This window comes from Triturus cristatus, chromosome 8 (assembly GCF_964204655.1).
Source record: "Triturus cristatus chromosome 8, aTriCri1.1, whole genome shotgun sequence".
Taxonomy (NCBI): Eukaryota; Metazoa; Chordata; class Amphibia; order Caudata; family Salamandridae; genus Triturus; species Triturus cristatus.
This window is the reverse complement of record NC_140591.1, coordinates 402,268,819-402,285,456: the sequence shown is the minus strand read 5'-3', so window position 1 is coordinate 402,285,456 and position 16,638 is coordinate 402,268,819. Positions and strand designations below refer to the sequence as shown.

The following is a 16,638-nucleotide window of genomic DNA, read 5'->3' as shown; positions in this document are numbered from 1 at the left end:
AGCTTTTTTTAGCTCCAAGGAAACTAAACCTAGTTCTTTCAAAACTGATGGGTCCACCTTTCGAATTAGTTCATCAAGCAACCTTACAACAGTGTCCTGGTTTTTAATGGCCATTAGCTCTGGACACATACTTAGTGATTTTTGCAAGCGCTCTCAGCAATAGATTCCTTTACTGTTTTTCATCATGATATAGTATTGCTTTCTCATCCCTCCTTTTATTTTTATACCAAAAGTAGTATCTGACTTTCACATTAATCAATCCTATAACTGCCTACATGTTTTCTTAACCCTTCTATGGCAGCGAAAAGCGATCTACGTTGCCTAGATATAAAAATGTTTTTTTATTTAGACAAATCATGTCAGAAACCCACATCTACTGTTTGTAAATTGATACATTACGACAAGGTTTAACAATTTCAAAACAAGCCATCATGATCTGGATTGTTTTATTTCTTTATGCTACCAAATTTCTAACAAAGCTCTCCAAGGTAAACTTAGGACTTGCTCAACAAAAGGTAAAACGGCAACCCCATCCTTAGCCGGGTCTGGTGGCTAAGTGGACTAATGCATCCACTGCAGGGACCTATGTTCAACCTCATGGTCACAGGTTCAAATCCCGGCGGGTCCACTCAGCATTTCATCCATCTGAGGTCGATAAAATAAGCACCATTGAGTTTGGTAACAAAAAACATCTGTTATTCAGCGCCTTGAGACCCACGGGTGATAAGTGCGCTTTACAAATACATGTTATGTTAAGGCACCCTGGCTAAGCCCTGATCACATTCTGGAAGTTTGTAAAGTGGCCACCTGGTAGTCAATACATATTTGTATATGACGCTACTGTTTAGACACCAGTACGAGAGCAAGAGTTGTTCAAGAAACACTTAAACCTATTTCAGCACATCTGTTACCACTCTTTGAGAACTGCCATTACTAGACCATGGGGGAACCCAGAAAGACCCACGGGACCTGGATATGTAATAGTTCAAAAACAATTGTTCCCAATGGGAATATTTGTACACTGATAGTACCTAAAATATAGAAAGCAGACTCTCAAAGTGCGAAACTTTTGTCTTTTATCGTAAATAGATTTTTTTACTTTTTCAAACATTATGATAAAGTTGCATGAAAGTGATTGAAGCGAGTGCTTGTGATAAAATCAAGTGAAAGATGAAGATTATACATAAAAACAATATATATAGAGGAGGCATGTCCGCAACATACCCATTACCTATACCGTAAACACGATTCTCGTCTTCTCTGTTCCAAGACCTAGGTTGCTAAGGAAGACGGTGTAAATCCGTATTACCAGGAAGTTCCGGATAGGCCTCCTCTATATGAATTTGTATATATTGATTTTATGTATAATCTTGGTCTTTTACTTCATCTTTATCACAAGCACTCTCTTCAATCACTTTCTTACTCCCTTTTGAGCAACTAGTTTCGCACTTTTTGAGTTTTCTATATTTTGGGTACTGTCAATGTTAAAATAATCCCATTGGGACCAATTGTTTTTGTACTACTCTTTCAGAACTAAGCATATTCTAAGAATTATTTCAATAATGAAATGTTTACTTGTATCTTATAAACGACAGCCATAGTATTGGTTTATCTTAGCTTGCTACTCTAGTGAGCATTTATGATTATCAGAAAGAAAGGTTGCATACCGTGGTCTTAGTTCTGCATCGTAAACATCATTGAAGTCCTAAACCTTCCTCCCGTCCTGTTCGTTAACACAATGTATAATGTTGCCTCCGCCACAAAAAAACTGACTCTTGCAGGTAACTGTCAGTACAAGGCACTGAGGAAGGGGGTTTCTCCTAGGTTCTTATAGGGACAGGCTCATTTTTCTCCTCTCAATCTAAGTCTATCAGGCTGCATTTTCGCTTCATGCTTTTCATGTTCAAAGGTGATTTCCTTCCATGGCAGAAATAAACTCTTAAAGCTCAAGTTAATAATTTTCAGCAACATTTACTAGCATTCAGAAAGAGATTGGTATCTGAAAGTCTAACATCGAAGTTTCATATGGAGTTCACTTAGATTTAGAACATTCTATCATGTTAATTTCATTAAGGACGATATATTTTAGAGGTGTTCGGGGTCCGCGCAAGTGGTGGGGATGCACTCTAATTCCACCTTCAAGGGATACACTCAAGGCCAGCTCTTTTGGCAATGCCAACACTTGCATACTCTCCTACAGCATACTGGCCATTTTAGGAGCTAGATGGAGTGTGGGAGTTTCAGAGGCTGTCGGGCAACAAAAGTAGTCTTTTGTTCCCCCGTCCTGTCTGCAAAACTACCTTTGAGGTAGCACGTTTGGCCCATGGAACGAAGAAAGTTCCATCACATGACTAGTTGGCAATCCATTACAATTGAGCATTGGGTCCTTCAAGTTATTGGACAGGGCTACACCCTTTCCTTCTAGGATTTGCCAACCTCCAAAACCTCCTTTCTCCTCCCTCACCTCAGATGACCATGCTTGCATTTTGAAGCAGGTTTTTTTTTGTTAGAGAAAGTGCTGTGGAATAAGGGTGGGCTTAACTAGCAGAATTACTCTGGAATTATGCAAGTTTATGCAGGATTACAAGAGTAGTAATTCTGCCTATAGTGCTAAAAGGCAAAAGGCACCGTGCCAATCCAAATGGATGCATTTTTCACTAAAAGGGAGTTAAATGAAGCAGAACACAAATAGCTAGCACATGCAGCCGCTGGACTAGTTTAATGTGTACTTGTGGTAGGTTTTATCACCCGCCGGTTACTCTTAATTATACAAGGAGTAATTGCATACATATCAAATTCTGCATCAAAGAGAAACACAATTACTGAAATTACTCCAATTACTTTGCTTTAATTAAAATTCCTCCTAGGAATTCTGTGGGGTGTTGCAATGCTATTCAATATTCTTCTTTCCTAGATTAACTGGGAGCTCCACACCACTCTGGATCATCATGTTGTGAAGTAAAAAGAACAGATGGAAGGAATGCTGAACAATGTAAACCTTATAACCCACAGGCACAGATCTGGGTTTAATCCATTCTTTTTTTTTTTCCTCACCAACCACCCCAGTTTCGACCCAACCATACACAATTCAGTCTTGACCCTGCTCCTCATGGGAACAGTCCAGACCGAACTTCCAAGCCAAGTCCTCCCTATACTGGAAACCAGCACCCTGCGACTGGTCTGAGGGTATCACCCTTCAAAAGCCAGGCTGGATCCAAACTGGAATGGCATGGTGAGCAAAAAAAAGATGGATTTAGACCCAGATTTCTGTACTAGGGTGAATGTTTGACATTGTTCAATATTCAATCCATCAATTGCTCTTTTGCATCATGTTCTGAAAGCATTCCTCAGAGAAAAAGTTCACGATGCTAACTCTGCCACTGATTCTCTTTACTCTGAAGATGAATGGTGTCCCGCGACTTGCAGACAATGTGTTTCATGTACAGATTATTTTATTTTTCCTATTGTACTGGAGGTACTTGGACTTTCTGGGGGGTTCTACACACTATGAATCGTAGCTCTTCCATTTGGTGGTGTTGATGGTTGCAGCACCTCTTCACAGGTCGGATATCTGTATTCATGTACCTCAACGACTGGCTGCAGAAGGCATGCTCGCTGTAGTTGGTGTAGGGACCACCTGCAAACCACAATCTTCTAGCAGGCTCTTTACACGATATGCCTTATTTTGGTATATCATATAAACAGTCCAGGGGTTCCTTATGAGCGGACAGGGGCTTGCTATAACAATCTTAAATAGCTCATCTAGGAGGTATGGTTCTCTGGCAGCCTTTGGCTTATCAGAGAGTATTGTTAGACCTCTGCCAAGACACACAATAGTCAAGGAATGATGCACACGATTCAATAAGGAGATCCACATCAATTTATAAAAATAACATGTATCTTCATATATGTTTAGGCACCAGAATAAATACGATCAGGTAAGTATGTTTTGCAAGAGAAATACTTTACATTTAAAACATCGATAATTGGGACATATTTCAGAAGCTGCAACTTTACCCAATTGGAGTAAAAACTAAGTATAGCATTCGGGTACACTATAGCGACTTACTCACCTTAAGTCCCGGAGATTGATCATGTATCGGGCAAGGTCCAAGGCAGCACCAACAGGTCGCCTCCAGCAGCACTAGGCCGACCGGATGCTCAATACATCATTGGGTGCTCAATGTTAGTCTATAGTAATCTGTCTTCGTACAAACAGGCTGCAGGTTTTGACTGAGAGGCAAGCCGGTTGAACCAAGCTAAGGGCTCAAGTCTTGCAAGGCTAAGTGATGTGGGGACACCAGTGGTCCTCTTCGCCTCAGGCCAGGTGCAGAGGGTCTTTCAGGTGTCTGCTTTCTGTGTCTGGGAGCACTCGTGGTTGAGAGGGGCCTGCCAGCAGTGGCTGCAGGTGCCATATGAGTTCATGAGGGCAAATCCAAGGTAGACTCTGTGTTTAGAGTGCTTGGGGACAATGCTGACACCATTGGCCCACTTCGACACTGGTTGGATGCTTGGGTGCAGTGGTGCCAGGCAGTCAAGTTTTTGGCGGTTCCGGAGTCCTCACGGTTCTTTTTTGGGTTCCTTCACGGGAGCAGTTCTGCTGCTCCACATGAGTTTTTGAGTCTTTAATTGAAATTGAAGGCAAACCGTCCTCCCACGCTTTGGAGGCACAACAGCTGCAGGATGAGACGACTTTGGTGCAGGTTTGACGCGGAACAGCAGACAGACCGGCAGGGCTGGTGCCATGTCCGTTGCTCTTCGTTGGTCTTTTGCTTTTATGGCTCTTCAGTGTCTGTAGTAGATCATCACGATTTGCTCTTCGGGTGCCAGTGACTCCCTTAAATACTGAATTTAGGGGAGTGAAGATAGTAGCCAGTGGGCTACCTACCTTTGGGGTCACTACACCCCCTATCTGACCCCTTCCTGTGGGAAGTGGACATAACCCTGTCCCAGAGTTCCTAGGAATGCCCTCACTAAAATAGCTAACTCTGAAAAGTCTTCACTTTAGGGAGCCCACCTTAGGAGTGGTACTAGCCTGAGGGTGGACATGCCTATCTGGCTAGCTAATTTTCCCACCTGTCCAGGTGCCAAAGGGCTCTGGACAAAGGTGGGCTTCCTCCCTTGTGAGAAGACCGATACGCATAACAAAGGCGGTGAGCTCTTTGAAGGTCCCCTGCCTTGGAATGCTAGTCTGCAAGTTATCCTGTGGGAGGAGGTATAAGCACCCCGGCCAGATCCGGCTTAGTTTTTGGCCTCCTGAAAGCAGAGGCTATCACCCTTGGGGGTCAGAAACTTGTCTCTGGTGGCAGACTGGTGCAAACCAGTCATCCAGCACACCAGGAGCTGGTAGATTTTCAGGGTGCATCTCTAAGGTGCCCTCTGGCTGTATGTATCAATAAATCCAACACTGCTATCAGTGGGGGTTCATTACTATGAGAGGCTTGATAGCAAAAATCCTCATTTTCTATTAAGACATGTAGCTGTAAAACTCGTTTTCACCAGTGTCCTGCACATGTACTCAAAATGGCTTCCTTGTTCACTTGTACTGGCAGCAATAGAGCTGACCAGCACAGGGCAGATCTGCTTGTGCCGATGTTTCGTCCCATGTAGTTTCTCCAGTATTGGATCTTTCATAGATTCACATGCTTATATCATCCTGGTCGTCGTAGTGGGAGTCCCACGGTGTATGTATGTGTGTGTATGTATATGTATGTATGTATGTATATGTGTGTGTGTGTGTATATATATATTCTCTACAGAAGCAGTACAAAATTACCATAGGCTACCATGCAATGAACAGTCAGTGCCATAGCCTATTCACCTTCGTTTGTAAAAAAAAAAAAAAAAAAAGAAAATCCAATGAACAGCCAAACCGGCGACGGCACCCTCTAGAACCATCCCAACAGAGGGTTAGGTTCCTCAGATTTCCTACCGCATGTTATGTGAAAGGGAGTCTCCCTGAGCTCTGCTCAGTTTTTCTCTTTTCTTCAAATTTCTTGCCAGTATTTCTTCAGACATGTCTGAATCTTCTAAGAAGGGTCTTTTCAGGTTGTGTGGATCGTGTGGAAAAAGAGGCTGCATTCAGAAGACCATCATAAGGACTGCATCTACTGCCTTTACCCTCAACACAAGGTAAAAGATTGCAAAATATGCAGAACCTTTTTTACTAGGACCCGAAAAAGACGGAGGGTAGACTACTGATTTGGCTTCAAAAAATTAAGGCAAAATCTGATGTTCTCTCTGAGGATGAGGAGAGCTCTACCTCATTGACAATCTAGAGAAACACCTAAAAGGAGAGAAAGATCTCTTGATTCTCCTGAGGCTTCAAAAAAGAAGACCTCAAAGAAATCTCGTCATGAGGAAGAAAGTACCTCACAAAAAGGAAAGCCTACATTTCCTTCTGAGGAGAAAAGCCTTAAAGACAAATATTCTTATCATTTCATGAAGGTATCTGTCCCTAAGAAGCTTTTACCGCAGACGGTGTTAGTTTCTAAGTCTTCGTGAAAATCATCTGCTAAGCAAGTTTCTCCTTCATCGGCATTGTCGAAGAAATCTCCAGTGCCGACGACTGATTCGACAACGGACGCTTCAGGTGACGAGTGATGTACCGCCGCCGACTATTTAATCGTCAACGACATCGACAACTGCAACCTTTTCGTCGACTATGGTAATCCCGTAAACGACAGTGGTTCTGTCGACGGCCTCGATGACTATCTCGTCGACTATACTGACGACGGCTGTATCTGGTCCAATCATGTCCTCGACAGTGCTGAGACCTTTACCGTCGACAAAGCTGTTCTACTCTACGCCTGGCCGTAAGCGTCAATCTTCTCTATAGCTTACACCAATATATCCACCGACGACGTTTTCGTCGACGAGACAATTTTTGCAGAATCCGGCAATAATTTCTCCTTTACCTCCAACATTCCTGGAGGAATCCGATGATGAAGGTATGTTTGGAGCAGCAGATAGTCCTTCAGAATTATATGTGAAGTATCAGGAAGATGATGACTAGGACTATGGTGGATACTAACAATGGGAATATCCCCCTCCTCAAGCAAAAATGCAATATATGGAGCCAGTCTCTGAACCTGTGGTTCACATGCCTGTTGCAATGATTCAAGATCTGCAGGATTTGTTACAAGACTATCGTTCACATTTTCCTTTGGCTCCTGCTCCTCCACCTACTCAACCTCCACTGCCAGTCACTACACCACCTCATACTTCTGTGCCGGTATCTGCACTGTCCCAAGGGGAGATACTAGTGGACCACAGCTGCATCCAAATACCTCTGAGGGTGAGCTTGACAATACTCCTCCTCAGAAGGAGGCTCAAACAGGGGATGAGTGGGATGACTGTCATTTCAACACCAGCTTCTCCATCTCCTCAAATGGTAGATTCTCTGCCAGAGGACATATGCAGCTTTCATGCTTTAATTCAGAGAGCGCTTCCAACTTTCTCTTTCAGTAAAGCAATCCGATTGCTTTCTTTATGATTTTAAAGACACCGCTAGGAAGTCTGTTAGATCTATCCCTATTGTTGACCACATATGGGAGGAAGGAGTGAAAGTGATAAACACCATCCACTGTTATTCCGGTTTTGCCTAGAATTGACAAAAAATACAAGGCTCCAGCGTGCCTTATAAGTCATCTTAAGCCTGATTCTGTCATCTCACAGGCTGCACAGCGGGTGGGATCGAGGAATCCTCTAACTGCTGTCACTACTCCACCTGACCAGGAAGGGAGGCGTTTAGATAATATTGGAAAGAAATGTACGACCACATCAGGTGCAACTGTTCGGGCTGCCATCGCTATTGCGATTCTAGCCCTGTACGATCAGCAGATGTGGTCGGATATTGCCCAATTTGTAGATCTAATCCCAGAGGACAAAAATATGGAAGCAAGGAAAATCTTTCTTGAAGGAGAAAGGTCGGCTTCTGAGTGTATAGACTCATCCATGGATATTGCGTCTTTGGGTTTCCGCCAGCTGGCTGGAGCGGCTGTTTTGAGATGTCCGGGTTTGCTGAAGGCAACCATGTTCCGCCCTACTGTACAAGGGAACGTTTTAGATATGCCTTTTGATGGCGAGTTACTCTTCAGCAAGCATGTTGATGATGATTTACAAGCCATAAAAACTGATACGGACACAGCTAAGGCCCTAGGAGCGCTACAATACAGGAAAACCCCCTTTCGTGGAGCGCGGGACAGAGGAAATTATTCCTTTTTGGGAGGTTATCAACAGCATCCCCTCCTACAGACCGTCCTACCAGCAACAACAATATCGCGCACCACCACAGGCTGCTTACTCGAGACAGCCTAGAAGAAAATGGGTTCAGCCTAGAGACACAGGCCATAAGCAGTGACGATGCCTCACCGCCTGCCGCTCTTCTGAATTCCAGAAAGAAAGTCCCTCTATCGTTTCTTGGACCAATGGAAGAATATAACATCAGAAAAATGGTTCCTAGATACAATAAGGAATGGCCATACCCTAGAATTTACCACGCCACATCACCCTCCCCAAAGATCGACAACTCGTCATCTCCAGTTATTAAAGGAGGCTTTAATAATGCTGCAAAAAGGAGCAATAGAGCTTGTCCCACATATTCAGAAAGGGAAGGGATTTTACTCTCGCTTTTTCCTCATAAAGAAGAGGCTGGGGGATTGGCGTCCCATTTGAGACCTCGGAAACCTCAACAAACACCTGTTGAAGAAATCCATTCGCATGGTCACTCTTCAAGAGATTTGACAGCTTCTGCACCATTCAGGTTTTTTAACAAGCCTGGATCTGGAAGATGCTTACTTGCTTACTTCCATATCCCGATTCACCCCAAACATCGCAAATTTCTACGATTCACGGTGGCAGTTCATGGTCCTTCCATTTGGCCTTCGCTCAGCTCCACGCCTTTTTACCAAGTGCCTTGCCCCCGTGGCAGCCTTCCTAAGACTGAAAGGCCTCCAAGTCTTCCCATACCTCGAGGATTGGCTAGTTAAAAGCTTCCTCTAGGTCAGGCTTCAGAAGACCTCTTTCTGACTACAACGGTTCCGTTCTTGGGTCTGGCAGTCAATCTTCAAAAATCCATTCTAGTTCCTTCTCAGAGGTGAACGTTTCTAGGAGCACTGATAGACACTCTACAAAACAAGCTATACTTATCAGCGGAAAGAATGAACGCCATCTTGTCTCTGGCTCACGACCTTCACAGAAGAACGTGCGCTTCTGTTCGTCTCCTCAAATCCTTTCTCGGGATGTTGTCTTCCGCCATTCTTATGGTTCCTCCTGCTCGGCTGAGAATGAGACCACTTCAAGATCAATTAGACACCCATGGCTTCAGACATCAGGATCATTCGACGACATAGTTCGGATAACTCTGATCATGAAAGAGGCACTTCTTTGGTGGCAATCTCCTCACAATCTCTCTCTGGGACAGTCATTCCTTTCTCCTCTTCCAGAGTTTATTCTGACAACAGATGCATCTTTGGAAGGCTGGGGAGCACATCTGCAAGACCTGCAAGTAAGTGGCAAATGGAGTCTCTCTCCAAAATGCATATCCATTTTCTGGAACTGCGGGTAATTTCTCTAGCCCTTCAATCATTCCTCCCAAGGATAAAAGCATCCTCAGTCATCATACGCACGGACAGCACTACCTGCATGCATTACCTCAAGCAGGGAGGGACGAAATCCCCAATTTTATCTTGGGAAGCTCAGAAGCTATGGGAATGGGCATTACAGCATCAGATAACCATCAAAGTGGAGCATCTCCCAGGAATAAAGAACAACCTAGCAGACACGTTGAGCAGGTTAACTCAATCCACAAGTAGGAACTGAAGCAAACGGTTCTCAACCGCATTTTTCAGAAGTGGGGAACACCCAACTTGGACCTATTTGCATCTCAAGAGAACCAGAAATGCCGGTTCTATGCCAGCAGGGAACCTCAGCCAGGATCATGGGGGAATGCATTTTCGATCAGATGGTCATGGATCTTTGCGTTCGCTTTTCCCCCATATCTTCTAATCTCCAGAGTGTTGATGAAAATGAAGAGGGAACCGTGCCAACTCATTCTCATCGTCCCACGTTGGCCTCGTCAACACTGGTTCACAGAACTTCTCCTGCTATCACAGTCCAGTCCTTATTGCCTTCCTCCACCAACCACACTGCTGACGATGAACAAGGAACAGATCCTGCATCCTCATCCAGCTTCGCTGCAATTGCATGCCTGGAACCTGAGCACAAGGAGTACAAGAATTTGGACATTCCTCAAGATTGTAAATTAATTTTGTCCAAGGCAAGAGCTGAATCTACGTCAAAAACTTAGACTGAAAAGGAAACGTTTCTGCTCTTGGTGCCATCGCAATGGTATTCACCCTTTTGACTCTACCCCAGAAAAAATCCTGCCTTACCTTTTATCCCTGGCAAGGTCAGGTCTTGCTTATGCATCAATAAGAGTCAATCTTGCAGCCATCTCTCGATATAGACGGACATCGGACACCTCTTCTCTTTGCTCTGCTCGCATCATCAAACAGTTTATGAAAGGCCTTTTCAGAACTTTTCCTCCTATCAGGCCTCCTCCTCCTGAATGGCGCCTAAATATAGTCTTATCACAATTAATGAAACCGCCTTTTGAGCCGATCCACAAGACCGAGCTCAAGTTTCTCTACTGGAAAGTAACTTTACTTCTCGTGCTTACATCAGCTAGAAGGGTAAGTGAAATCCAGGCCTTCACCATCAAGGAACCTTTCTTACGTTTCACAGAGGATTTTGTAATGTTGTGAACAAATCCTAAATTTATTCCAAAGGTGCCATCCCAGTCTCACCTTAATGAACCAGTAATTCTAAGCACCTTTTTCCCCGCAACCTTCATCTCCTGCGGAGAAGCCTCTTCACTCTTTAAATGTAAAAAGATGCCTTTAAATTCTATTTTCAAAGAACTAAATCTGCACAGAACAGATCAACTTCTAGTATCCTATGGACCTGTTAAGCTGGGATCTGCTGTTACGAAGAGAACTGTCGCACGTTGAATTGCTTCTACTATTCAGCTATGTCATATGAAGGCGGGTAATCTGCTTACTTCCAAGACCAGGGCGCATTCCACAGGAGCAGTATCTTCTGCTGCTCTCTTTGCTGGCGTCCCTCCAGACAAGATTTGATGTGCTGCTACCTGGAAGAATGCTCATACCTTCACGCGGCACTATTGCCTGGACATGGCATCTTACAGCGAAGCAGCAGTGGGACAGGCAGTCTTGCGCCATCTGTTTCAATAAGGTAGGTCTCTATACGTAGAGGTATTTTTTGTTATCTAAAATAAATATAAATTGGTGTGTGTGTATATGTGTATGTATATATAATATAATGTTATACAGCGTTTATATAGTTGTCAATCAATATGTGGTTAATATTCTCTCATTATGAACGTTCCTATTCTTGCATGTGTATTATAGCCCACCATCCTCTATGGTATAAAGGTGATGTACAATGTCATTAAACAAGAATGTTTAGGAAACTGCCAGCTACTCTGATACAAGCCTGTGAATCTATGAAAGATCCAATACTGGAGAAGAAAATTAGTTACTTACTGTAACTACGGTTCTCCAGTATTGGTATCTTTCATAGATTCACATGCGACCCACCCTCCTCCCTGGAGAGGCTTACTTTATTCTCTAAGGTTTATACTTGCACACTTGTGCTGGAAAATCTGAGGAACCTAGCCTCTTGTGATTGTTCTCGAGGGTGCTGTCGCCTGATTGGCTGTTGATTAGATTTGGTTCTTTTTTACGAAAGAAGGTGGATAGGCTATGCCACTGACTGTTCATTGCATGGTAGCCTATGGTAATTTTGTGCTGCGTATGTACATGTATAGACTGTGGGACTCCCACTATGACGACGGGGATGATACAAGCATGTAAATCTATGAAAGATACCGATACTGGAGAACCGCAGTTACAGGTAAGTAACATTTTCATAGTGCACTCTAACTTAGGCCTGTTGTAGGGGTGACTCGCCTATACTGCATGCTGTGCCGGTCGTGTTTTCACTTTGTCTGCACCAAGGCATGCAGCCTGAAGTGGCAGTCTGTATGCATTTCGTGAGGGGTCCGTTAGCGTGGCACCATTCGTGCTGCAGGCATTAAGGACCCTGTATAGCCTCCTTGCCCTTGTACCAGGGCTACCACTTACTAGGGACTTATAAGGAGTGCTAAAGGTATTGCCAATTGGGGTACAACTGCACAGTTTTTGGGAAAGCTCTTGCACTGGGGATATGGTTAGCAGGAACCCAGTGCACTTCCAGTCAAAATCACATCAAATACCAGGCAAAAAGTTGGGTGTAACCATGTCAAAAAGGGCACTTTCCTACAGTCTTGCTGTAGGCCTTTCTGTTCCCCAGCGGGTTTTGGGCATTCAAGCTATAATCCTGATGTTGCAGGAAAAAGCTCTCCTACAGGCCCTGACAGAACTGCAACTTTCGGGATACTCTTCTACTGCATTTCACTGGTATCTGCATAAACTGCAGTGGTGCCTCCACTCTTTCAGTGGGCCCAGCACTGGAGCATCCTTGCGGACATGTGACTGTTGACGGTGGCAGCTCTGGACCTGCAAGGGTGGCTCAACTACATCACCATCTGTAAGCTGCCAGCCGTGGACAGATTAGTGACCGATTCCTCCTCCCTCTGTTGGGTGGTCATCTCAGTGCCGTGGAGATCTGGGGTCTTTGGTCTCCTTCGTAAAGAAATGTTCATTTCTGCCTGGCCCCCAATGCAGTCCAGCCCTCCTTCCAGGGCCAGTTAATTCAGGTCCTGAGAGGACACTGCACTGTGCTGGTGTGGACTCTGGTCTCCCGTGTCTGGAAACACTGAGGTTATTGTCTTGGGCTGAGGCTCACAATGGCTGGTTATGAACCTTATGAGATGACCATCTTGCTCTGTGCTATTTTTGCTGACCGAGAGTGCTGTCGCCTGGAGGTGGTTCACTCCATCTTCACCCTTCTGGGCACCTAGCTGATGGACTTGTTTGACACTCTGAAGAAAAAGACCATTATTTTCTGCACCTTGCAGTTTCAGCTGCAACAAGCCCTGGATGATCGGTTTTGTATAATTGGGATGACCATCTCAGTACACACTTCCTTCCATTCCTCTGATTCCTCGAGTTGGGAGAAAGCTATGTTATGACTGTTCACATATATTAAAGCAAACACGAGGAGATGATGGACGCAGCACAAACTTTGTAGACACTCACCCCCAGTCACAGAATGGATCCATTGTCGTTCTTTAGCTCACTTCACCACCCCAGTTCAGATCCAGCCATATGCAAATCAGTCTTGACCCTGTTCCTCATGAGAACATATATTTATCAAGCCTGACTGGTCATGGAGGGTTTGGTTCTCAGATCAGCTCCATTTGTGTCTTCTTCCATTTAGGATAGCCATCCTCTTGCAGGTGGAGGGCTGGGGGTTCTCCATCCAAACATCCACCTTCGTGTTTGGGGTTGAATGGGGTAACTTGATCTCCTTTGGCCTGCCTGTAGAAGTTGCAGACCTAATTTCTCCCTCTACTAATCCTTGATGCTAGGTGTAAATTTAACGGGCCATTTATTTTTTATCAAAGGTGCCTGCTCTACATCACTACAGGTAAGCAACTTTTGCATTCTTAACAAGCGTATGGGTTTGAGGCAATGACTGCCCTTTGAGCTTGTAGGACTGTTATTGTGAGCGGAACTTAATTTTAAGTTGTTTGACCCGTGCTTATTACAAATAGTAAATATTGATGTGATCTTGGCTTTTTCTTTTCTTTTTTTTTTTTTTTTTTTTTTTTCTCGTTTGCAGCCTTTCCAACAATATGCACAGTCAACTAAGAGATTCCACTTTTAAAGACTTCAAGTTTTTAACTCCAGTGCGGCGCTCTTTACGCATCGAGCGCAAATCAGTCCGACTTCCAGAAATGTTACACGACCATGACCCGTGTCTTTCATCTCTTGGGGAGCTGGCGGAGTTGGAGGGGGACGTTAATGCATATATCTTCAGAGAGAACAGCGCGCTAAGAGACCTGGCTAAGAACGCCAATCAACCGAAGGAGAAATGAAGCTTTACATTTTTTACATTGCTTTTATATGTGCCTTTTCTGATATATTTGTGCTTTAATGTTCGTGCCTGCACTTTTGTGGGCATTTTCTTTTTTCTTCTAAGGACCAGTTATTTGTTAAAAAAAAAAAATAATAATAATAATGAGTTTTCATTGTAAGACTGGTTGTGGCTTTACTCTCGTGTGGCCAGGCCCTTTTATCTGTTTGTGTGTCATGTACATTAAATTGAACTCAAAATGTGTATTAAAAGTATCATAAATATAAAACCTGTTTCATTTCCTTTTTTTTTTCTTTTTGTTTAAAACAAGTGACTGCTTCTATCTTCCACATGGGAAGTGTTAACTTGGCAGAACTTATCCACTTGGGAGGAGGTGTGGCCTAACTGCCACAGCTACCAACTTTAGAACCGAGTAACCAATATGCACATATTCTTTTTGTTTGTTTTTACATTAATGCGTTCTTATTTTGCAAACCGACCAATGTATTTATAGGTCAGTTCCCAAAATACAGAATCCTGGTGTCAGAATTTGACCTACCTCATAAATAATGAGGGTGGTCACAAATTGCGACCCGCTATATTCAAAGGCTGGGGTCAGCAGACCACCATGTCTGATTGTTTTTAAATTCAATTTTATTTAATGTAGCATGAATGTATTTTCAGCAACTTTTTTTTTCCTTTAAGATAAGGCAGTGATCCTCTGGACCCCTGCCTATTCCTAAAAATGTTCACCATTCAAAGATAAAAGGGTCCTTTGGGGGTCCGCATTTGCGAATGGATTACCGTCCGTTCTGAGTAGGTGGTGAAATAATGTCTCATCTGGATTTTGATTGCAAAACATGAATACATACCTTAAGGAATCTGTATTCTGTAAGGAACCACTTTAAGGAATCATTATTTGGAATGGACGTTTTAATGTTTCCTAAACCCATTTAATGATTCAGAAAACCTTTTCGAATCATTAAATGTGTTCAGTATATTTAAAGTGTTTTTAGTGGTCGCAAACCCTCAGATTTTTTTCCGCATCTGATGGTTTTTGACCAGCCTTTGTACACGATGCCCTAGCTTCGAGTCCCAGCGTCGACTCCACTTAATGTAATTCTGGACAAATCTATCAATATCCGGTGACTAAAAAAACAATGAATCGGACCTTGTGTAATTTAATGTGGTGTTCATGTTCACCTCTCCAATGCTCTTGGGACGAGCGTTATGCTAAACTGCAAAAAAAAGAAAAAATCACTAAGGTGATGTGTCTGCGTTAAAAAAAACAAAAGATGTGTACATGCCTTCTGTCCGTTCATTTTGTTATCTTGGTAGTTCAATTTCAGTAATTTAAGTTGGGCGTTCTTTTCTGTGGTTTAGTTAGGAATTGAAATCATAAACCTGATAGGGAAAAAACTAAAAATCTGCTATAACCGTGGTTTGGAGAAGCAGATCTGCTATCCATTCATTTATTGCTGTCCAGCGGGATTGATATATGGGCCTTACCTCCTGCAGCAGTGTTTGTGGTGACTATATGCTCCCCTCACCTACAGGAACTTGATGCATATGGGCCAGCTTTAGTTCGAGATTCAGGCTTATTCTCTGAGTGAGGATGACCCCAAACCCACCAACTGAGCAACTCAAAACTGGCACAGAAGCACTTGAGAGGCCACAGAGAGCTAGGTCAGCTGGACAACGGGAGGAGGGTAGGTAGGGGTGGCTGGTAGGAGAGGAGCCGGTCACTCAGAGTAGCCTGGGACTCGGACCCTTAAAGATACAAGGCACATAAAAAATTTAATTGAAGATACACCGTTCTGTCCCCATACTCCACCCCTTGTAACTATGGACATAGAAGCACTTTACAGTAATATTCCCATCTTGGGTGCAATAGATGCTGTAAAGTGGTTCATCATCTACAACATCCAATGTCCAACCAGCTTTGTACTGGAATGTCTAAAAATAGTACTGGAGTACAATGTTTTTCTATTTAATGCACAATTATTCATACAAAAGCAAGGCGTAAGCATGGGTGCTTCATGTGCCCCCCACGGTGGCGAACATATGTCATTTTTTGAAAAATCTTTTGTCTATAATGAAATAGCACCATTTTATGAGTCTGTAACCAAATGGTCCAGATTTATAGATGTTTTTTTCATATGGGGTGACACACTAAAAAAATTTATCGAATTCCTTGACTGGATAAATCTTTGTGACAAAAACATCAATTTCAACCATAACATCAGTACCAGTCAAGTCTAATATCTAGATATTATTATCAAAAATGATTCAGGTCGCCTAATAGTTGATTTGTATAATAAACCAACAGCACAAAATACGCTGTTACACTACAACAGTTACCCATCAACACAAAAGAATAGCATACCTTTTGGGGAGTTTCTGCGATTGCGGCGCAATTGCACAAACATCAAAGACTTTGATACTAAATCTGAAAGTATGAAACAGAAATTTCAGGCCCGAGGCTATCCAAAACAACTTATTCGTGACTCGTATAAAAGAGCCAGGTTTTATGACAGGCAGCATCTACTACATAACACCCAAACTAAAACCAACACGTCTGTGGTCTTTGTGACA

General features: G+C 43.3%; 1 protein-coding gene across 2 annotated transcripts in view; it reads left to right on the top strand.

The window, feature by feature from the left end:
- Positions 1-14,332, top strand: part of CKAP2 (cytoskeleton associated protein 2) — a 147,193-nt gene extending 132,861 nt beyond the window's left edge. For both annotated transcript variants that reach the window (XM_085621781.1, XM_085621782.1), the window contains one exon: positions 13,810-14,332. In XM_085621781.1, the coding sequence (XP_085477907.1) occupies positions 13,810-14,065 (256 nt within the window). In that variant the 3' untranslated portion in view covers positions 14,066-14,332. The remainder of the gene's footprint in view (positions 1-13,809) is intronic.
- Positions 14,333-16,638: the final 2,306 nt, after the last annotated feature.